The sequence below is a fragment of the Lichenostomus cassidix genome, chromosome Z (genome assembly GCF_008360975.1).
Source record: "Lichenostomus cassidix isolate B80296 chromosome Z, HeHo_3.0, whole genome shotgun sequence".
NCBI lineage: Eukaryota > Metazoa > Chordata > Aves > Passeriformes > Meliphagidae > Lichenostomus > Lichenostomus cassidix.
The window spans coordinates 67,260,214-67,283,381 of record NC_139511.1 but is presented as its reverse complement, the minus strand read 5'-3'; the positions used below and the strand labels follow the sequence as shown (position 1 = coordinate 67,283,381).

Genomic DNA, 23,168 nt, shown 5'->3' with positions numbered 1-23,168 from the left:
ATTTCCACTGCACCTCAGGCAGGGGAAAACCACATCAGTGCTGAATAACCGCAACCTACACGTCCATACACACATTCAAACTAGAAACTCATTAGAAAATACGAGTGCAAGGCAGTTAAGTCTGCAGTTCACGCCTGCCCAAAGAAAAATATCAGAGAAGACACACTGCTCTTCGAATATCACAGGTATCCTCCTGACCTACAAAGTGAGAAGCTGCCTAAAGACAGAAGTGAAACACCAGAAATATGCTCAAAAAGTGAGGCAGAGAAGGATGAAAAAAGTGTAAGTGACGAGACATAACAGATTTAAGTTCCAACGAGCAGCTCGCTGCATACCACACACACCTGCTGAGGCATTTGTAAGGTCTTTGCAACAGATGAACAGAGAAGACAGTATATCCAAATCTAACACACACCAAAAGAACCCAAACCACAAATAAAAAACCTCACAGGGAGACTTTATAGCAACAATATGCACATTACATAATTCAGTTAAATTTTAAGAATAACCTCAGGAGGAAATCCCATTCTTGGCCTATCAGCAGCCACTAGGATCTCTTGCTGCTAGAAATTACACAGGAAGCAGCGACACTGTTCATTGGAACTTTGCCAACTTTCACTTTTCATATGTAAGTAGACTGGCATACTGTGAAATACAAATATTCCCACCTGATCCTGCCCCCAGACCATCTAACATTGCCACATTTTCACCAAAAACACACAATACAATAAAAAAACCCCCAAAATCTAGAAAGCACAAACATTGCATAAATAGCTGATGAAAAATCCCCTGTGACACCTGCACATTTATTTCTAACTACCAACATTCCGTGGCTAATTAACTCTGGATGCAGGGATATGAGAGATGACCCCAAAAATATTTTGCAAGATATTTGCAGAGAGGGCAAAAAACTCCTGCACTAGCAAAGCTGCAGATGCCACAGAGGAAAAAAAAAGTATTAAAAATATATTAAAATAAAAATAGAATTTAAAAAGACTAAGAGACTAACAACAATTATCAATAAGAAATATAGGAAGACATTACTTAACATGTAAAATAAGCATTATATATACAAATAATATTAGAGCATGAAATAAGAAAAAATAGACACTGGCAGGTAGAGAAATTTTAAAACTGAAACCCTAAAAGAAGGCAACTCACAAAACAAATGAAAAGACAATCCTGAAACATCCCCTGCACAGCCACACAGAAAGTAATTTTCACTACACTTTCATCTCCTGTAACAGCAGTAGCAGGCTCCTCCCCGGCAGCAGCCCAGAGAAAGAGTCAGCTCCTGTTCTCATAGCAGGGCCACCTCCTGGTCATAGTGAAAAGCACAACCGAAGCCCTCAAGAGAAGGCAAATGGAAAAACAAAAGTGAAAACAGAAAAAGGGAAATTTTGTCTGGAAGTAGATGGCGATGATGATGATGATGATGAAAGGAAAGCCTGGGCACTATATAAAGCTGCCCACCAGCAGCATCCCAAGCAAAGCAACCACCACGACCACCGAGCCAGACCAGTCTCCTGCGAAGCACCCACAGGTCCACCATGGATGTATCTGGATGCCCACAGCCCTGCCTGCGGCACAGCAGCCTGGCACTGCTGCTCCTCCTCACGGGTCTTGCCACTGGCCTCCCGTGCCATCACCTGCAGACTCACAACCTTGGGGACACACTCCAGCTTCTCCGGGACATGGCTCCAAGCACTGTACAGCCCTGCTACCTCCAACAGCCACCCTTCTTCCCCAACATCCTCCGCCACAACAACCTCCAGCCGCAACAAGCCGCCGCTGCTGCCCTACAAATCCTCCAGCACCTCTTCCACACCCTCAGCAGAAGCAGCAACAGGCAGCACTGGCACACCCAGCCTCGCAACGACCTCCTCAACAAACTCCAGCACTACATCCAACGCCTCGAGCAATGCCTCCCCGACAACGCCACACTCTTCAAGGGACCCCGCAACACGCTGATCGCCATCAAAAAGTACATCAGGGACACCCAACTCTTCCTCCACGCCCACAACTACAGTGCCTGTGCCTGGGAGCACGTCCGCCTCGAAGCTCTTGTGTGCTTCCAACACATCGACAGACTCATACGGCGAATGGAGCACCAAGCTGCTCTGGACTCCACTAAACCCACGGACACCAAACACCCATCCCCAGCCAGCACCAGTGGTCACGGACTGAGCGGTGACAGCAGCAGCCCAGGCTGGGATCACTCAGTACCGCTCACGCCTCTTCCGACCAGAATGATGAGCTGACGGGGAAACGGGTATGACCGTGGTGACACTGGGGCCACGTTGTGGCACAGGCCACTGGAGAAGAAGGAAGAGGAAATTTCTGTGCTGCACACTCATAGACTGCTGCAAGGCATTGGGGATAGGGGTGGTACTCATTACCTGTGAAATTATCACATTCATCCAGACTGCAACCTCACCTGATGAACAGCAAGGGGACCATGGACACCAGGGGGGATACTGTGGGACTCTCATCCTAATCTCTATTCATCACAGAACTCTGTTTACTTATTCAACTAATTAATTTTATTTATTTGGCCATTTATTTATATATATATTTATTTATTTTTCATTTTGTTAGAAATAAAGACCTTTTGCAAAAACAAAAGAGAATGAAAAAGCAAAGCTGTGGTCATTGTGCTTCATGCTTGTACCTGACAGAAGACATGGTCCCTGCAGACAGGCAGGAATGAATCTCCCCCCCACAATCTGTCTTGAGATACTTCCTGCCCAGGTTGAAGACTATGGACAGCACACCTCTCTCAGGGACCCACCATGGTCCTGCAGCCCACAGGCATCTCTTACAGCTGCCAGACCCCATGGGGCACCCATTTGCCTAGATAGTATGATGCCTGCCCTGCACACTTCCTCCTCTTCCATCACCACACTCTCCCTTCCAGACCCTCCAGTAATGCCAAGAAATGACAGCCACCTCCAAACGATCAGGTCACCACAAACAACCATTATGCAATGACACAGCACTGCTTCAGAACAAGCAGAGCAGCACAGGCAAGGTGCACCTCATGGAGTCAAAGAGGGGACCCACCAAGGTCTGCAGAGATTTTGACAAGGAACAGAAGCCCAATGCTACCAGCTCCACCCAAGAAACACCAAGACAACACAAGAAACCCAGAAGAGATGTCCAGAACCACTCACTGCTCTGCTACAGCTATCACAACTGGTCCAGGATGCTCCAGCCTGTGCTTATGCATCAGTGGCCATGGGGACCTGCTGCACTACACAGAGCACATTGTCCTTGTTCTTCTTCACCCCAACACATCTTTAGCAAGCAAAGGGATTTGCCACCCAAACGCCACCATCCAACACGGTCCAACCCAACCAGCACAGCATTTCCCATGAAGGAAACTGCCCATACATCGTCAGCACCAGCTGCTCCTTCACCCTCCAACCACCACCCAAAAGTATCTGCCCAGATCAGCAGCTCTGGCCTTCTCCTGCATGGGAGAGAGTTTGTTTCCTGTGCTCTAATGACCTCCACCACTGTGTCACTGCAAGGACACTGCTCCAAGCAAACACAAATGATCATTTCCCATTTAGCTGGAGAGTGACAAAACAACAGGGAGTAAATACAGAATCCCAGAATCATTAAGGTTGGAAAAGACCTCCAAGATCATCAAGCCTAACCTTTGACCAAATACCTGTAAGCCATATCATGACGTGCTACATCTAATCAATTTTTGAAGGCTTCCACAGATGGTGTCTCCACCACTTCCCTGGGGAGCCTGTTTCAATGCCTGACCACTCCTTCAGTGAAGCAATTTCTCCTAATATTCAACCTGAATCTCACCTGGCACAACCTGAGGCTATTTTCATTTCCTGTTGCTAGTTGCCTGGGAGAAAAGGCAACTAGCCGAAGTCCACACGGTTATAACGTTTGGGATAATTTCAGAGAGCGATAAGGTTCTCCCGAGCCTCCTTTTCCCCAGGCTAAACCCCCCCAGTTTCCTCAGCTGTTCCTCATATGACTCACTCTACAGGACTCTTCCCAGCTCCGTTCCCTTCTCTGGACAAGACTCCAGCACCACAATATCCTTCTTGCCGTGAGGGAACAAAACTAAACATGAGATCTGAGGTCTGGCCTCACCAGTGCCCAGCACAGGGGCATGGGCACTGCCCTTGTCCCACTGGCCACACTATTGCTGACACAAGCCTGGTGCCGATGGCCTTCTTGGCCACCTAGACATACTCCAGCTCATGTTCAGCCACTGAAAACCAACTCCTCCAGATCCTTTCCCATTCAGCAGTTTTCCAGCCATTCTATTCCAGCCTAGAGTTGAAGGAGACTGTTGTGACCCCAGGGCAGGACCCAGCACTTGGTCTGGTTGAACCTCACCCAATTGTCCTCAGCCCATGGATGCAGCCTGTGCAGATCCCTCTGCAGAGCCTTCCTGCCCTCCAGCAGATCAACACTCTCACCAAGAACAGCACCAAGCTGGAACTGACTGAGAGTGCTCTCAGTTCCCTCATTCAGATCATTGATAAAGACATCACACAGGACTGCGTCCAACACTGATCCCTGGGAGACACCACTAGTGACCAGCTGCCTGCTGGAAGTAATTCCACTCACCAGCACTCTCTGGGCCAGGCCATCAACCAGTTTTTAACTCAGGGAACAGAGGAACAGAGCATCCAAGTGACAAGCAGCTAGTATCTCCAAAACTCTATGAGATACAGTGTCAAAGACTTTTCTTAAGTCCAGGAGGTCAACATCGCCAGCTTTTCCCTCAACCACTAAGAGGGTCACTTTGTTATAGAAGGAGATCAGGTCAGGCAGTTACGGCTTTGACAAACCCGTGCTGGCTGCACCTGATCCCCTGGATCTCCTGTGCATGCCATGTGATGGCACTCAAGATCTCCATGAGCTTCCCCAGCACCAAAGTCAGGCTGACAGGACTGTAGCTCCCCAGATTCCACTTCTGAACCTTCCTGTAAAACAAGCATTACACTGGCCACCCTCCAGTTGTCTGGGACCTCCTTGGTTAGCCAGGACTGCTTGGAAATTATGGGGAGTTGCTGGGGGAGCAGGACCCCTCTAGATGAAACTTCCATGTTGTACCACTGTCCTCCTGATGCTCCCAACCAGAAATAATACCCGGTGATGTAAGAAATGGGGACCTCATTGGTTCTGTCTTCTCTGAGGTGGCTGAAGGAACTAAACCATTCTCAGACAAAAAGAGCTGTGGTGGTAATGACACAAGCTGGAATACAGGGAATTCAAACATGAAAGAAAAAATGGATTTGTGTGATTTTTTAATTTGAAAGTGATACAACACCAGAATAGAGATTAGAGAGTTTGAGTCATATCCATTCCCACAGACATTTCTAAAGGCATCACTGGACAAGGCCATGAGCAGGTTCTTCAGATACCACCTCCTTTTGGGATATCCAGGGCACAATAGACCATTATAAAATAATTTTTTAAACTCCTTTATTGTTCAAAAGCAACAGCTTAGAGAAGACTTCTTAAACCCCATCACAATGAAAATCAAACTGTGAAAGGGAAGCAAGAGACTGCAGAAGCTTCATCAATAAACATTCAGTGCCTAGGTGCTTAGACCCAGAACCACCTCCTCAGAGGCCATCTTTACTTAATGAGCTCCTAAGATTCCTGAAAAATAAACCATTTTGCAGCTCTTCAAAATGTAAAAAGAAATAATCTATTCAATATGAATACAAAGAAAACAAACATACGATAAGTAAAAAACTCAACACTAAACCAGCATAATAACGAACAAGAGAATAATGTACCTAACCCAATGACTGTGGGCAAATACTTTTGCTCAGCCTCAAGGAATAACCTAGAGGGGCATCCCCACTCAATGGAGTAATCTCCATGCACACCAATAGAAGGAGTGTGCTGGAAATCCCTGCAGGTAAAGTGAGCAACTGGAATTTTCAGAATAAACTAATTCACTCTAATGCAATATAATGTAGCACAGCTCAAACAGTTCAGCACCTTATCAGTAATTTACCAGTTACTTATCAGTAACTTACCAGTATTGCAATTTCCTTCTTTCTGCACTAGGAACTTAGTTGGCACATCCCTACCAGTGCAACTATCAGTAAGGAAATACAATTTAAAAAATCTTCAAAATGCTTAACTTTGGAGGAGTTCAGTGAGTTTGACTGCAGCATTCTTCATAACAAAAAATTCTGTTACTTCCCCTGTCCACCATCACAAATAAGTTTAGGAAAAAGGGTAAAGTCCAAGATACTATATGACAAATGAAGCAGAGTGTCCAGCTATGAGCAACAGGGGAAATTCAGTGAAACAAGAGGAAAGAGAGATGCCCACAAAGAGAAAGGAAAAACAACAAAACCACCACAAACTCACGGCAAAAGAACAATGTGTAACTAATTGGGCATTTCACATCCCTGCCTGCCCCACCAAACAACAGGCCTCCACCACCACCTCCACAGACAGGAACAGCACCACCAACACCCACTCAAACCAAAGACATCCCAACAAACCACTGGCCCAACACGACCACAGACACCAGCCCAAACTGAAAACCACAAGAGGAAACTCACAGCAAGCAGAAAGTGATGAAGGGAAAGCTGCCACAATACAAAGCCGCACACCCAGCAGCATCCCAAACACAGCCGCCACCACCACCAAGACTGAGCACAATCCTGCCCAGCACCGCTCCACAGAACACCCACTGACCCACCATGGCTGCACCCACAGCTCCACAGCCACGCCTGACGCACAGCACCCCAGCGCTCCTGCTCCTCCTCACGGCTCTCGCCACCACCCTCGCCTGCCAACACCTCTGGACCCACGATGACGCCTTCCCCGGCGACGCACTCCAACTCCTCCAGGACGTGGCTCCCAGCCACGCACAGCCCTGCCACCTCCAACAGCCACCCTTCTTCCCCGACACCCTCCGCCACAACAACCTCCAGCCGCAACAAGCCGCCGCCGCCGCCCTGCGCATCCTCCAGCACCTCTTCCACACCCTCAGCACCAACAGCACCCGCCAGCACTGGCACACCCAGCCTCGCAACGACCTCCTCAACAAACTCCAGCACTACATCCAACGCCTCGAGCAATGCCTCCCTGAGAACGCCACGCTCTTCAAGGGACCCCGCAACACGCTGATCGCCATCAACAAGTACTTCAGGGACATCCAACTCTTCCTCCACGCCCACAACCACAGCGCCTGCGCATGGGACCACGTCCGCCTCGAAGCTCGCACCTCTTTACAGCACCTCCACAACCTCACCCGCACCATGCGCCGCTAGCGCCAACACACACACACACCAAAACACACCCACATCCCCACCACACTGCTACACCTACACAATAAAACCACATCATGCCTCGTGACCTCCCTCAGCCCTAATAAGAGACAAGGCTGCAACAAATGAACAGCACCCACTCTACCCTACAACCGCTGCGCCTCCATTTATACAGCCTCTTCTGTTGATTTCAACAAAGGACTTCATCTACTTGTTTATATACTTATTTATATACTTATTTATATACTTATTTATATACTTATTTATTTATTTTTATTATTATTTGTCAATAATAATTCATGATTTTTTTATTTTGTATTTACTTTCCTATTTATTCACTAATTTATGCACCACCGAAAATAAAGACCTATGACAAAACACTTGCCACTGCCTCTTGTCTCACTAGCACTGCTACCGGTCTTTCGGCCATGCAATGCCACCCCTACTCAACACCTAATCCAGGCCCTGCTCCAAACAGGGCTTGCTCTGCACAGCCCCTCACCATTCTTCTCAATGGCACATGCACAAAAAGGAACTTGCATCAGCCCCTTTGGAAACACAATGCCAGCCTTTGGTCAACACACCAGAATCACAAGAAAAAAGACAGACTAAGGCTAGAGAGCACTGCTGGAGCTCATCTGCTTTAGCTACACACTGCTCCACCCAGCCAATCTATGGCCTTCTAGCTTACAGACAAGGATGTTTAGTGCAAGACTGTCAAACACTCTGCACAAGACCAGGCAGAAAAGGTCACTTACTCTGCCCCATCCACCAATGCTGCAGGTCCGCCATAGAATCCAACAAAAATTTATGAGAATCATTTCCTCTTTGGAATGCCATGCTCCCTGTTACAAATCATCTCTTTCCTTCCCATAAGCTTTACCAGAGTTTCCAGGAGAAGCAGCGCCATCACCTTGTCTGCCACAGAGGTCAGACTGACTGCTCTGCAGTTCCCATGCTCTTCGGCTTTCCACTTTTTAAAAACAGGGCTTATCTTTCCTTTCTTCCACCTATCGGGGCCTTCCCCTGACAAGGCACCATTTTTCAAAAATGATGCACAGTGGCGTAGAAACTCCACCTGCCAGTTCATTAAGAACCCATGGAGGAATCTCTGCAGGTCCCGTGGACTTGTGCACATTCACCGTTCTTAGATGGTCTCAAACCTGGTCCTTTCCTACAGTCGCCTTGGGCTCTCCATGCTTCATGCACGACTCTCAGCATTTGCCTTTCACAACTTGGGCAGTGTGGCTGGAGTTCACTGACACACACCACTATAAAGCCCTCCTTGTCTCCACAGCCTGCCTTCCCAAGCCGTCTACAATCTTCCAATCCAATCTTCCACCCATAGCAACAATCCCACCACGTCTCCATGCGCTAGTCTGGAAGGAAACCAGCAGAGGCATTACCTTCCCACAAACGTCTTGTGAGAAATTCCAAGTCAGAACTACCATGTAACGGGAAAATTAAGATCAAAGCACTAATACTGAAAAACTGGCTTCAACTCACAAAGTCACAATACAACCTGACACCCTGTTGGTTAGGTTGATGGTAGCAGTCTGACTGAATGTGGCTACAGTCCCGTTGGAGTGATGGATGTGGTTTTGCCAAAGCAGTGATCCTGGAGGAAGATCTGGTCCTTCTCTGGAGGTCCAGTGGTGGTTACCGAGCTCTTGTCCTCTGGCTATCCAGTGGTAGTGCTCCCGGGGTGTTCCAAGCCTCTGATTATATGCAGGTAGCAATGTTTGGTTCCTCCCCTCAGGGCAGGGCATCTCACAATGGCATGATGTAACTCTATGAGACATTCCTGGAGACCTTCATGAACTATTAGTGAAGATGACCGCCCAAAGAGTGGCTGTGGCTTCCCAGAGGATGTTATCAGGGCTGATTCATGGAGACGACAAAGTACACTGACCCAACTACCTTCACACCTTATGGAGATGCTACTACAATGCATGCTTTTGCTTACACCTCACATGTAACCCAAGACACCCCATGAGGTCAGGCAGATCCTACCCACACAGGCCTGGGCACGCCCTGAATTCCTCTTCATTGTTCTTCCTATTTTGTGCATTTCTGTAAAGGCAAGTGAAACTACATGCAAGTCTTCTCTGCTCCACATAAACCTGCCCAGCTCCCTCAGCCTTTCTCACAAGTGACGTGCTCCCATCCCCTCTGCATCTTCAGAGGCAGGCCCTCCAAGAGCTCCACACCTCCCATGCACTAAAGGCTCCTGAATGGAAAAGAATGTTCCAGATTTGCGCTCTGGCAACACCAAGAGGCAACAAGACACTTTCCTTTATGGGGGATAGTCTTGCTTCACTCTCTGGCCACCTCATCAGCTAACACAGGGAAAACACAACCACACATTCACTCCATAGCCACGGCCATCGAACCCTAGACATAGAACAAGCAACACAGCAACAGCAAAGCTCTTCCCTTTCTCCTACTCCTTCTGCACTGAGCCTGCTCTCTCCTGCCTTCTTGCGTACTCCTCCTCATCGCCAAACACAGCAGATGGGGAACCCCATCCAAAAGAACAAGCAGGCCTCCAAGTCCTACATCCACACACTCCATGGTGCACTGCCACTGACCCTAGCTAGAGCCTTTGCTGCAGGAGGGGGAACCCCAGGCCTGGCCCACTGACATCACACCACATCCCTTGAAACCAGGAAAGGACAATGGGCTAAGAAGAAAATAAAGCCTTAGCCACAAAGTGAAAAGGAAAAGTGACCACAGCCACCACCAGGGCACTACAGGTGACACAGAACTTTCAACAACCCTCCCCGACACAGCTGACCACAACTCCTCTGACACAGTGTTTTCACATCCTCTGTTCACCCACTACTGACATCCTCCCTCAGATCACCACTGCCACCGCACTCCATAACCGCGGACATCCCAGCAAACCACTGCCCCAACACCACCACAGCCACCAGCCCAAACTGGAAACCACAAGAGGAAACTCTCAGCAAGCAGAAAGTGATGAAGGGAAAGCTGCCACAATACAAAGCCGCACACCCAGCAGCATCCCAAACACAGCCGCCACCACCACCACCACCAAGACTGAGCACAATCCTGCCCAGCACCGCTCCACAGAACACCCACTCACCCACCATGGCTTCACCCACAGCTCCACAGCCACGCCTGACGCACAGCACCCCAGCGCTCCTGCTCCTCCTCACGGCTCTCGCCACCACCCTCGCCTGCCAACACCTCTGGACCCACGACGACGCCTTCCCCGGCGACACACTCCAACTCCTCCAGGACGTGGCTCCCAGCCACGCACAGCCCTGCCACCTCCAACAGCCACCCTTCTTCCCCGACACCCTCCGCCACAACAACCTCCAGCCGCAACAAGCCGCTGCCGCCGCCCTGCGCATCCTCCAGCACCTCTTCCACACCCTCAGCACCAACAGCACCCGCCAGCACTGGCACACCCAGCCTCGCCACGACCTCCTCAACAAACTCCAGCACTACATCCAACGCCTCGAGCAATGCCTCCCTGAGAACGCCACGCTCTTCAAGGGACCCCGCAACACGCTGATCACCATCAACAAGTACTTCAGGGACATCCACCTCTTCCTCCACGCCCACAACCACAGCGCCTGCGCCTGGGACCACGTCCGCCTCGAAGCTCGCACCTCTTTACAGCACCTCCACAACCTCACCCGCACCATGCGCCGCTAGCACCAACACACACACACACACACGCAAACAACGACACACACTCATGTCCCAATGAGGCTGCTACAACTACAACCCAAAACCACTTCATGCCTCATGCCTCACTCCTGCCCTCAGCCGTAATAAGAAACAAGGCTGCAACAACTGAACAGCACCCACAGCCTACAACCACACCACCTCCATTGAGACAAGTTCTCCTGCTGATTTCAACAAAGGACTTCATCTACTTATTTATATATTTATTTATTTATTTACTTATTTATATATAATTTATTTATTTTTCTATTTATTTACTTATTTATGCGCCACACAAAATAAAGAGCTATGACAAAACACTTGCCAATGCCTCTTGTCTCACTAGCAACGCTAGCAGGCTTTCAGCCATGGGGATACCACCTCTACACAACACTTATGCCAGGCCATGCACAGCCCCTCAACTCTCTTCTCCAACGGCACCTGCACAAGGAGGTGCAATTAAACCCTTGCAATTAAACCCTTTGGAAAACAATGTCAGCCTTGGGCCAACACCACAGAATCACAAAAACAAAGACTGACTAAGGATGGAAAGCTGTGCTGAACCTCATCCACTCCAAACATTTCCTCTAGAGTAAAGTGCTCAGGATTGTGTCCAAATGGCTGTGAAATCTTCCTTCAAAAGATCGAGACTCCACAAAATGACAGGGAAGTCTCCTCCAGGGCTCAGTCACCCACAAATTATACCAATTCTTCTAGGGGAAATGTTTCAACACGAAAGCTTCAGGTGGAACTTTCTGTCCAACGGCTCTTATCCAAATGCTTGGCACCCCCATAAAGAGCCTGCCTCCAGCTTTGGGACACCCTCCTTTCACACATTTAGATACAGTGACAAGATTTCCTTCTACTTCTGCTCTTCTCTAATCACCTCCCTCAGCCTTTCCTCCCAAGGCACGTGCTCCACACCCCTCAGCAACTTCATAGCCCTCTGCTGCACCCTCGCCAAGGGCTCCACACCTCCCTTGTCCTGAGCAGCTGACAACTTGACACAGTGCTCCATGTGATGGCTGAACAGAGCGCAGGAGAGGGGATGCATCGACTCCCTGACATGCTGCCAATGCTCTTCCTAATGCATCCCAAGAAACCACTGGCCTTCCTGCTCCACAGGGAACACGGCAGGCTCAGGGGGAGGCTCTTGTCCACCAGGACCCTGAACTCCTCCTCCCCCAAAGCTCTGCTTACTACCACGGTGTTCCCCACATCACACAGGCTTATTGCTCCCCATGTTCAGGACCTGCACTTGCCTTCACCAAATTGCTCACAGATCCTCTCAGACACTCCCTCCTGCCCCTCAATGGCCTTCTGAAGGGCTACACAGCATGCAGGCAAATTGGTCAGTTCCTCCCACCTTTGTGTCCTCATCAAACTTGACGAGGTGGCATCTGTCCCTTCTTCCAAGGCACTGAAGGATGAGCTACGCAATGCTGGGCCCAACAGCGACCCTTGGGGGGCACCACTGCTGACAGCCCTCCGACCTGACTCTGGGCCACTCATCACCAGCCCCTGGCATCGGCCATGCAGCCGGGTCTCACTCTAGCCCAACCTGCGCTCGCCTGGCCCACATGTCCTGATCCCGATTATGAGGGGATCTTGGCAAACAGTGCCAAAAAACCCATCACAAGCCACATACACAACACGCACTACTCCCCCCTCCACCTCTTCAGCCAGTGGCTCCATAATAGAAGGAAATCAGGTGGATTAAGCATGACTTCTATTTAGTGAATCCACGCTGACCACACTTTGCCGCCTTCTCTTCCAGATGCTTACAGATGGCCCCAGTCACGAGCTCTTCTGACACATCTCAACACACTGAAATGAGGCGCACCGGCCTCTACTTCTCCGGGAACTTCTTCTCGCCCTTTCTCAGCACAGGCCTGATGATAGCTTTCTTCCTTGCCTCAGGCACCTCTCCACACTGCCATGACATTCCACAGAGGATTGAACACTGCCTAGCAGTGATGTCCCCCACTTCCTACAGTAACCCCAGCTGCACGCCATCAGACCCACAGACTCGTGCGTCTCAAGTTGCACTCAGTGCTCCCTTATGGAATCTTGCTCAACCAAGGACAAGCCTTTCTTTCTCCAGGGAATCACCACAGACATCACTTCAGCCCTTGTCCAAGCCATTTCAACCTCCCAGTGTGTTTTACACTGACTGATGATCACATCTCCAGGCTTCTCAGCAAGGAAGGCATGGACCTGTGGAAAAATATCCGAAGGAGGGCTACAAGCAACATCAGAGCAACACAACACCTCTGCTATCAAGACAGCAGGACAGACTTGCGGTTCTTCAGCCTGCACAAGACAAGGCCGCAGGAAGACCTTACTGCAGCCTTTCAATACTTCCAAGAGAGCTGAGAAGAATGAGTTGCAAGGAAGTTTGAACGGTCACTGCACCAGCTAGATAATGGCACCTGCTTTTAAGCTGAACTAGGGCAGAAGCGTGTCAGAAATCACGGCACTTACACACAGGCACAGCTGACCCACATCACTGATCACAACGCCATTCTGGAAATAGGCGAAGCCAACTAGGAAAAGGCTTTGAGCAATCTGCTCTAGGTGAAGATGACCTTGCTCACTGCTGGCTGCTTTTACCAAATGACCTTCAAACATCCCCCCAACGCAAATCCATCCACGAAGCAGTGAACAATAGCCATGACACAGATCCTTGGATCAGACTGACTATGGCTCCTCCGCTCATTTAAGGCCTTGGACATGACAATGCTCTCCTTGGGCCTCACCAAAAACCTCTCAAGACCAGCTCTTTCAAGGACCCTCACACATGGGCTAGCCATGGACCCCCAGCACTGGCTGACCTCCCGCACAGATGGATAACCAGGGTGCCCAACCTCTGCATGAAGCTGCCCACCAGCCACCCATCAGCACAACAGGACACAGCTTCCAACCCACCACCACTCCCCACCCCTGTTCCCTCTGCTCCAAAAGCTTTGACAACACACGGGAGCCTCACATACACCAGTACAACATGATTCTCACTCTAGAGAAGGGACCTCAAAACACAGCAAGTGTAACCCCAAGACCCCCAAGCCCCTCCTCTCCTTTGAGCTCTAAAACTCCCAGAGCTCCCTCAGCTCCACCACCCCTGCACCCTTGGGAATCCCTCCCCCAGTGGTTCGAGTGTTCCAGCGATCCCAAAACCCAACACCCTTTCCTTTATACAGGACAGTCTCATTTTGCTCTCCACATGCCTCATCCACAGAGGCACACAATACACAACCAAGGACATAAACATGAAACCACACACATGGACCAAACAGCACAGGAGCAGCAAACCTCTTCCCTTTTTCATACTTCATCTTCACTGAGCTTCTCTGTAATGCCCTGTTGCTTGCCCCTCCTAAGCTGCAAACAAAGAGTGTTGGGAAACTCCATCCAAGAACATAAGGCCTACATCCACACACACCTCCTTCCAATATGAAAAGGCCCACATGCTCTCACTGCAGGAGGGGGAACCCCAGGCCAAGCCAACCCACATCACTGCACATCTCTTGAAAAAGGAAAGGAAAATTGTGCCTAAGATGAAAATAAAGGCAAGCCACAAAGTGAAAGGAAAAGGGACCTAAGACACCACCACGGCACTGCAAGTGAAAAAGACACCTGGGCACAAAGCCAAACTATAGCTGCATAGCACAGATCCGACTGCTGGCCCTGCAGGTGACACACAACTTTCAACAACCCTCCCCGACACAGCTGACCACAACTCCTCTGACACAGTGTTTTCACATCCTCTGTTCACCCACTACTGACATCCTCCCTCAGATCACCACTGCCACCGCACTCCACAACCACGGACACTTCAACAAACCAAAGCCCCAAAACCACCACAGCCACCAGCCCAAACTGGAAACCACAAGAGGAAACTCACAGCAAGCAGAAAGTGATGAAGGGAAAGCTGCCACAATACAAAGCTGCACACCCAGCAGCATCCCAAACACAGCTACCACCACCACCACCAAGACTGAGCACAATCCTGCCCAGCACTGCTCCACAGAACACCCACTGACCCACCATGGCTTCACCCACAGCTCCACAGCCACGCCTGACGCACAGCACCCCAGCGCTCCTGCTCCTCCTCACGGCTCTCGCCACCACCCTCGCCTGCCAACACCTCTGGACCCACGATGACGCCTTCCCCGGCGACGCACTCCAACTCCTCCAGGACGTGGCTCCCAGCCTCGCACAGCCCTGCCACCTCCAACAGCCACCCTTCTTCCCCAACACCCTCCGCCACAACAACCTCCAGCCGCAACAAGCCGCCGCCGCCGCCCTGTGCATCCTCCAGCACCTCTTCCACACCCTCAGCACCAACAGCACCCGCCAGCACTGGCACACCCAGCCTCGCAACGACCTCCTCAACAAACTCCAGCACTACATCCAACGCCTCGAGCAATGCCTCCCCGACAATGCCACGCTCTTCAAGGGATCCCGCAACACGCTGATCGCCATCAACAAGTACTTCAGGGAAATCCAACTCTTCCTCCACGCCCACAACTACAGCGCCTGCGCCTGGGACCACGTCCGCCTCGAAGCTCGCACCTCTTTACAGCACCTCCACAACCTCACCCGCACCATGCGCCGCTAGCGCCAACACACACACACACCAAAACACACCCACATCCCCACCACACTGCTACACCTACACAATAAAACCACATCATGCCTCGTGACCTCCCTCAGCCCTAATAAGAGACAAGGCTGCAACAAATGAACAGCACCCACTGTACCCTACAACCGCTGTGCCTCCATTTATACAGCCTCTTCTGTTGATTTCAACAAAGGACTTCATCTACTTATTTATATACTTATTTATATACTTATTTACATACTTATTTATATACTTATTTATTTTTATTATTATTTGTCAATAATAATTCATTATTTTTTATTTTGTATTTATTTTTCTATTTATTCACTAACTTATGCACCACCGAAAATAAAGACCTATGACAAAACACTTGCCACTGCCTCTTGTCTCACTAGCACTGCTACCGGTCTTTCAGCCATGCAATGCCACCCCTACTCAACACCTAATCCAGGCCCTGCTCCAAACAGGGCTTGCTCTGCACAGCCCCTCACCATTCTTCTCAATGGCACATGCACAAAAAGGACCTTGCATCAACCCCTTTGGAAACACAATGCCAGCCTTTGGCCAACACACCAGAATCACAAGAAAAAAGACAGACTAAGGCTAGAGAGCACTGCTGGAGCTCATCTGCTTTAGCTACACACTGCTCCACCCAGCCAATCTATGGCCTTCTAGCTTACAGACAAGGATGTTTAGTGCAAGACTGTCAAACACTCTGCACAAGACCAGGCAGAAAAGGTCACTTACTCTGCCCCATCCACCAATGCTGCAGGTCCGCCATAGAATCCAACAAAAATTTATGAGAATCATTTCCTCTTTGGAATGCCATGCTCCCTGTTACAAATCATCTCTTTCCTTCCCATAAGCTTTACCAGAGTTTCCAGGAGAAGCAGCGCCATCACCTTGTCTGCCACAGAGGTCAGACGCACCACTCTGCAGTTCCCATGCTCTTCGGCTTTCCACTTTTTAAAAACAGGGCTTACCTTTCCTTTCTTCCACCTATCGGGGCCTTCCCCTGACAAGGCACCATTTTTCAAAAATGATGCACAGTGGCGTAGAAACTCCACCTGCCAGTTCATTAAGAACCCATGGAGGAATCTCTGCAGGTCCCGTGGACTTGTGCACATTCACCGTTCTTAGATGGTCTCAAACCTAGTCCTTTCCTACAGTCGCCTTGGGCTCTTCATGCTTCATGCACGACTCTCAGCATTTGCCTTTCACAACTTGGGCAGTGTGGCTGGAGTTCACTGACACACACCACTATAAAGCCCTCCTTGTCTCCACAGCCTGCCTTCCCAAGCCGTCTACAATCTTCCAATCCAATCTTCCACCCATAGCAACAATCCCACCACGTCTCCATGCGCTAGTCTGGAAGGAAACCAGCAGAGGCATTACCTTCCCACAAACGTCTTGTGAGAAATTCCAAGTCAGAACTACTATGTAACGGGAAAATTAAGATCAAAGCACTAATACTGAAAAACTGGCTTCAACTCACAAAGTCACAATACAACCTGACACCCTGTTGGTTAGGTTGATGGTAGCAGTCTGACTGAATGTGGCTACAGTCCCGTTGGAGTGATGGATGTGGTTTTGCCAAAGCAGTGATCCTGGAGGAAGATCTGGTCCTTCTCTGGAGGTCCAGTGGTGGTTACCGAGCTCTTGTCCTCTGGCAATCCAGTGGTAGTGCTCCCGGGGTGTTCCAAGCCTCTGATTATTTGCAGGTAGCAATGTTCGATTCCTCCCCTCAGGGCAGGGCATCTCACAATGGCATGATGTAACTCTATGAGACATTCCTGGAGACCTTCATGAACCATTAGCAGAGATGACACCCCATAAAGAGTGGCTGGTGATTTTCCCAGAGGGTGTTATCAGGGCTGATTCATGGAGACGACAAAGTACACTGACCCAACTACCTTCACACCTTATGGAGATGCTACTACAATGCATGCTTTTGCTTACACCTTACATGTAACCCAAGACACCCCATGAGGTCAGGCAGATCCTACCCACACAGGCCTGGGCACGCCCTGAATTCCTCTTCATTGTTCCTCATATTTTGTGCATTTCTGTAAAGACAACTGAAACTACATGCAAGTCTTCTCTGCTCCACATGAACATGCCCAGCTCCCTCAGCCTTTCTCACATGTGACGTGCTCCAATCATCTCCCAATCTTCAGAGGCAGACCCTCTAAGAGCTCCACACCTCCCATGCACTAAAGGCTCCTGAATGGAAAAGAATGTTCCAGATTTGCGCTCTGGCAACACCAAGAGGCAACAAGACACTTTCCTTTATGGGGGATAGTCTTGCTTCACTCTCTGGCCACCTCATCAGCTAACACAGGGAAAACACAACCACACATTCACTCCATAGCCACGGCCATCGAACCCTAGACATAGAACAAGCAACACAGCAACAGCAAAGCTCTTCCCTTTCTCCTACTCCTTCTGCACTGAGCCTGCTCTCTCCTGCCTTCTTGCGTACTCCTCCTCATCGCCAAACACAGCAGATGGGGAACCCCATCCAAAAGAACAAGCAGGCCTCCAAGTCCTACATCCACACACTCCATGGTGCACTGCCACTGACCCTAGCTAGAGCCTTTGCTGCAGGAGGGGGAACCCCAGGCCTGGCCCACTGACATCACACCACATCCCTTGAAACCAGGAAAGGACAATGGGCTAAGAAGAAAATAAAGCCTTAGCCACAAAGTGAAAAGGAAAAGTGACCACAGCCACCACCAGGGCACTGCAGGTGACACAGAACTTTCAACAACCCTCCCCGACACAGCTGACCACAACTCCTCTGACACAGTGTTTTCACATCCTCTGTTCACCCACTACTGACATCCTCCCCATCGAACACCACTGCCACCGCACTCCATAACCGCGGACATCCCAGCAAACCACTGCCCCAACACCACCACAGCCACCAGCCCAAACTGGAAACCACAAGAGGAAACTCTCAGCAAGCAGAAAGTGATGAAGGGAAAGCTGCCACAATACAAAGCCGCACACCCAGCAGCATCCCAAACACAGCCACCACCACCACCAAGACTGAGCACAATCCTGCCCAGCACCGCTCCACAGAACACCCACTGACCCACCATGGCTGCACCCACGGCTCCACAGCCACGCCTGACGCACAGCACCCCAGCGCTCCTGCTCCTCCTCACGGCTCTCGCCACCACCCTCGCCTGCCAACACCTCTGGACCCACGACGACGCCTTCCCCGGCGACGCACTCCAACTCCTCCAGGACGTGGCTCCCAGCCTCGCACAGCCCTGCCACCTCCAACAGCCACCCTTCTTCCCCGACACCCTCCGCCACAACAACCTCCAGCCGCAACAAGCCGCCGCCGCCGCCCTGCGTATCCTCCAGCACCTCTTCCACACCCTCAGCACCAACAGCACCCGCCAGCACTGGCACACCCAGCCTCGCAACGACCTCCTCAACAAACTCCAGCACTACATCCAACGCCTCGAGCAATGCCTCCCTGAGAACGCCACGCTCTTCAAGGGACCCCGCAACACGCTGATCACCATCAACAAGTACTTCAGGGAAATCCACCTCTTCCTCCACGCCCACAACCACAGCGCCTGCGCATGGGACCACGTCCGCCTCGAAGCTCGCACCTCTTTACAGCACCTCCACAACCTCACCCGCACCATGCGCCGCTAGCGCCAACACACACACACACCAGAACACACCCACATCCCCACCACACTGCTACACCTACACAATAAAACCACATCATGCCTCGTGACCTCCCTCAGCCCTAATAAGAGACAAGGCTGCAACAAATGAACAGCACCCACTGTACCCTACAACCGCTGCGCCTCCATTTATACAGCCTCTTCTGTTGATTTCAACAAAGGACTTCATCTACTTGTTTATATACTTATTTATATACTTATTTATATACTTATTTACATACTTATTTATATACTTATTTATTTTTATTATTATTTGTCAATAATAATTCATGATTTTTTATTTTGTATTTATTTTTCTATTTATTCACTAATTTATGCACCACCGAAAATAAAGACCTATGACAAAACACTTGCCACTGCCTCTTGTCTCACTAGCACTGCTACCGGTCCTTCAGCCATGCAATGCCACCCCTACTCAACACCTAATCCAGGCCCTGCTCCAAACAGGGCTTGCTCTGCACAGCCCCTCACCATTCTTCTCAATGGCACATGCACAAAAAGGAACTTGCATCAACCCCTTTGGAAACACAATGCCAGCCTTTGGTCAACACACCAGAATCACAAGAAACAAGACAGACTAAGGCTAGAGAGCACTGCTGGAGCTCATCTGCTTTAGCTACACACTGCTCCACCCAGCCAATCTATGGCCTTCTAGCTTACAGACAAGGATGTTTAGTGCAAGACTGTCAAACACTCTGCACAAGACCAGGCAGAAAAGGTCACTTACTCTGCCCCATCCACCAATGCTGCAGGTCCGCCATAGAATCCAACAAAAATTTATGAGAATCATTTCCTCTTTGGAACGCCATGCTCCCTGTTACAAATCATCTCTTTCCTTCCCATAAGCTTTACCAGAGTTTCCAGGAGAAGCAGCGCCATCACCTTGTCTGCCACAGAGGTCAGACTGACTGCTCTGCAGTTCCCATGCTCTTCGGCTTTCCACTTTTTAAAAACAGGGCTTATCTTTCCTTTCTTCCACCTATCGGGGCCTTCCCCTGACAAGGCACCATTTTTCAAAAATGATGCACAGTGGCGTAGAAACTCCACCTGCCAGTTCATTAAGAACCCATGGAGGAATCTCTGCAGGTCCCGTGGACTTGTGCACATTCACCGTTCTTAGATGGTCTCAAACCTAGTCCTTTCCTACAGTCGCCTTGGGCTCTTCATGCTTCATGCACGACTCTCAGCATTTGCCTTTCACAACTTGGGCAGTGTGGCTGGAGTTCACTGACACACACCACTATAAAGCCCTCCTTGTCTCCACAGCCTGCCTTCCCAAGCCGTCTACAATCTTCCAATCCAATCTTCCACCCATAGCAACAATCCCACCACGTCTCCATGCGCTAGTCTGGAAGGAAACCAGCAGAGGCATTACCTTCCCACAAACGTCTTGCGAGAGATTCCAAGTCAGAACTACCATTTAACGGGAAAATTAAGATCAAAGCACTAATACTGAAAAACTGGCTTCAACTCACAAAGTCACAATACAACCTGACACCCTGTTGGTTAGGTTGATGGTAGCAGTCTGACTGAATGTGGCTACAGTCCCGTTGGAGTGATGGATGTGGTTTTGCCAAAGCAGTGATCCTGGAGGAAGATCTGGTCCTTCTCTGGAGGTCCAGTGGTGGTTACCGAGCTCTTGTCCTCTGGCTATCCAGTGGTAGTGCTCCCGGGGTGTTCCAAGCCTCTGATTATATGCAGGTAGCAATGTTCGGTTCCTCCCCTCAGGGCAGGGCATCTCACAATGGCATGATGTAACTCTATGAGACATTCCTGGAGACCTTCATGAACTATTAGTGAAGATGACCGCCCAAAGAGTGGCTGTGGCTTCCCAGAGGGTGTTATCAGGGCTGATTCATGGAGACGACAAAGTACACTGACCCAACTACCTTCACACCTTATGGAGATGCCACTACAATGCATGCTTTTGCTTACACCTCACATGTAACCCAAGACACCCCATGAGGTCAGGCAGTTCCTACCCACACAGGCCTGGGCACGCCCTGAATTCCTCTTCATTGTTCTTCATATTTTGTGCATTTCTGTAAAGGCAAGTGAAACTACATGCAAGTCTTCTCTACTCCACATAAACCTGCCCAGCTCCCTCAGCCTTTCTCACAAGTGACGTGCTCCCATCCCCTCTGCATCTTCAGAGGCAGGCCCTCCAAGAGCTCCACACCTCCCATGCACTAAAGGCTCCTGAATGGAAAAGAATGTTCCAGATTTGCGCTCTGGCAACACCAAGAGGCAACAAGACACTTTCCTTTATGGGGGATAGTCTTGCTTCACACTCTGGCCACCTCATCAGCTAACACAGGGAAAACACAACCACACATTCACTCCATAGCCACGGCCATCGAACCCTAGACATAGAACAAGCAACACAGCAACAGCAAAGCTCTTCCCTTTCTCCTACTCCTTCTGCACTGAGCCTGCTCTCTCCTGCCTTCTTGCGTACTCCTCCTCATCGCCAAACACAGCAGATGGGGAACCCCATCCAAAAGCACAAGCACGCCTCCAAGTCCTACATCCACACACTCCGTGGTGCACTGCCACTGACCCTAGCTAGAGCCTTTGCTGAAGGAGGGGGAACCCCAGGCCTGGCCCACTGACATCACACCACATCCCTTGAAACCAGGAAAGGACAATGGGCTAAGAAGAAAATAAAGCCTTAGCCACAAAGTGAAAAGGAAAAGTGACCACAGCCACCACCAGGGCACTGCAGGTGACACACAACTTTCAACAACCCTCCCCGACACAGCTGACCACAACTCCTCTGACACAGTGTTTTCACATCCTCTGTTCACCCACTACTGACATCCTCCCTCAGATCACCACTGCCACCGCACTCCATAACCGCGGACATCCCAGCAAACCACTGCCCCAACACCACCACAGCCACCAGCCCAAACTGGAAACCACAAGAGGAAACTCTCAGCAAGCAGAAAGTGATGAAGGGAAAGCTGCCACAATACAAAGCCGCACACCCAGCAGCATCCCAAACACAGCCACCACCACCACCAAGACTGAGCACAATCCTGCCCAGCACCGCTCCACAGAACACCCACTGACCCACCATGGCTGCACCCACGGCTCCACAGCCACGCCTGACGCACAGCACCCCAGCGCTCCTGCTCCTCCTCACGGCTCTCGCCACCACCCTCGCCTGCCAACACCTCTGGACCCACGACGACGCCTTCCCCGGCGACGCACTCCAACTCCTCCAGGACGTGGCTCCCAGCCTCGCACAGCCCTGCCACCTCCAACAGCCACCCTTCTTCCCCGACACCCTCCGCCACAACAACCTCCAGCCGCAACAAGCCGCCGCCGCCGCCCTGCGCATCCTCCAGCACCTCTTCCACACCCTCAGCACCAACAGCACCCGCCAGCACTGGCACACCCAGCCTCGCAACGACCTCCTCAACAAACTCCAGCACTACATCCAACGCCTCGAGCAATGCCTCCCTGAGAACGCCACGCTCTTCAAGGGACCCCGCAACACGCTGATCACCATCAACAAGTACTTCAGGGACATCCAACTCTTCCTCCACGCCCACAACTACAGCGCCTGCGCCTGGGACCACGTCCGCCTCGAAGCTCGCACCTCTTTACAGCACCTCCACAACCTCACCCGCACCATGCGCCGCTAGCGCCAACACACACACACACCAAAACACACCCACATCCCCACCACACTGCTACACCTACACAATAAAACCACATCATGCCTCGTGACCTCCCTCAGCCCTAATAAGAGACAAGGCTGCAACAAATGAACAGCACCCACTGTACCCTACAACCGCTGTGCCTCCATTTATACAGCCTCTTCTGTTGATTTCAACAAAGGACTTCATC

The 23,168-nt window shown here is 50.5% G+C and overlaps 5 protein-coding genes and 1 pseudogene across 5 annotated transcripts; all 6 read left to right on the top strand.

The window, feature by feature from the left end:
* The first annotated feature begins 1,550 nt into the window (after positions 1 to 1,550).
* LOC146425177 (interferon-like) lies at positions 1,551 to 2,278 on the top strand (annotated as a pseudogene).
* Positions 2,279 to 6,608: 4,330 nt separating this feature from the next.
* Positions 6,609 to 7,283, top strand: LOC146425176 (interferon-like). The gene has a single exon (XM_085043151.1). It carries the CDS (start codon positions 6,711 to 6,713, stop codon positions 7,281 to 7,283), a length of 573 nt encoding a protein of 190 aa, XP_084899277.1. The 5' UTR covers positions 6,609 to 6,710.
* A 3,111-nt stretch (positions 7,284 to 10,394) lies between these two features.
* LOC146425175 (interferon-like) lies at positions 10,395 to 11,002 on the top strand. Its single transcript, XM_085043152.1, has one exon. It carries the CDS (start codon positions 10,395 to 10,397, stop codon positions 10,965 to 10,967), a length of 573 nt encoding a protein of 190 aa, XP_084899278.1. The 3' UTR covers positions 10,968 to 11,002.
* A 4,010-nt stretch (positions 11,003 to 15,012) lies between these two features.
* Positions 15,013 to 15,600, top strand: LOC146425174 (interferon-like). Its single transcript, XM_085043153.1, has one exon. The coding sequence runs from the start codon at positions 15,028 to 15,030 to the stop codon at positions 15,598 to 15,600; it is 573 nt and encodes a 190-aa protein (XP_084899279.1). The 5' UTR covers positions 15,013 to 15,027.
* A 2,864-nt stretch (positions 15,601 to 18,464) lies between these two features.
* LOC146425173 (interferon-like) lies at positions 18,465 to 19,278 on the top strand. The gene has a single exon (XM_085043148.1). It carries the CDS (start codon positions 18,706 to 18,708, stop codon positions 19,276 to 19,278), a length of 573 nt encoding a protein of 190 aa, XP_084899274.1. The 5' UTR covers positions 18,465 to 18,705.
* Positions 19,279 to 22,152: 2,874 nt separating this feature from the next.
* On the top strand, positions 22,153 to 22,963 carry LOC146425172 (interferon-like). The gene has a single exon (XM_085042466.1). The coding sequence runs from the start codon at positions 22,391 to 22,393 to the stop codon at positions 22,961 to 22,963; it is 573 nt and encodes a 190-aa protein (XP_084898592.1). The 5' UTR covers positions 22,153 to 22,390.
* Positions 22,964 to 23,168: the final 205 nt, after the last annotated feature.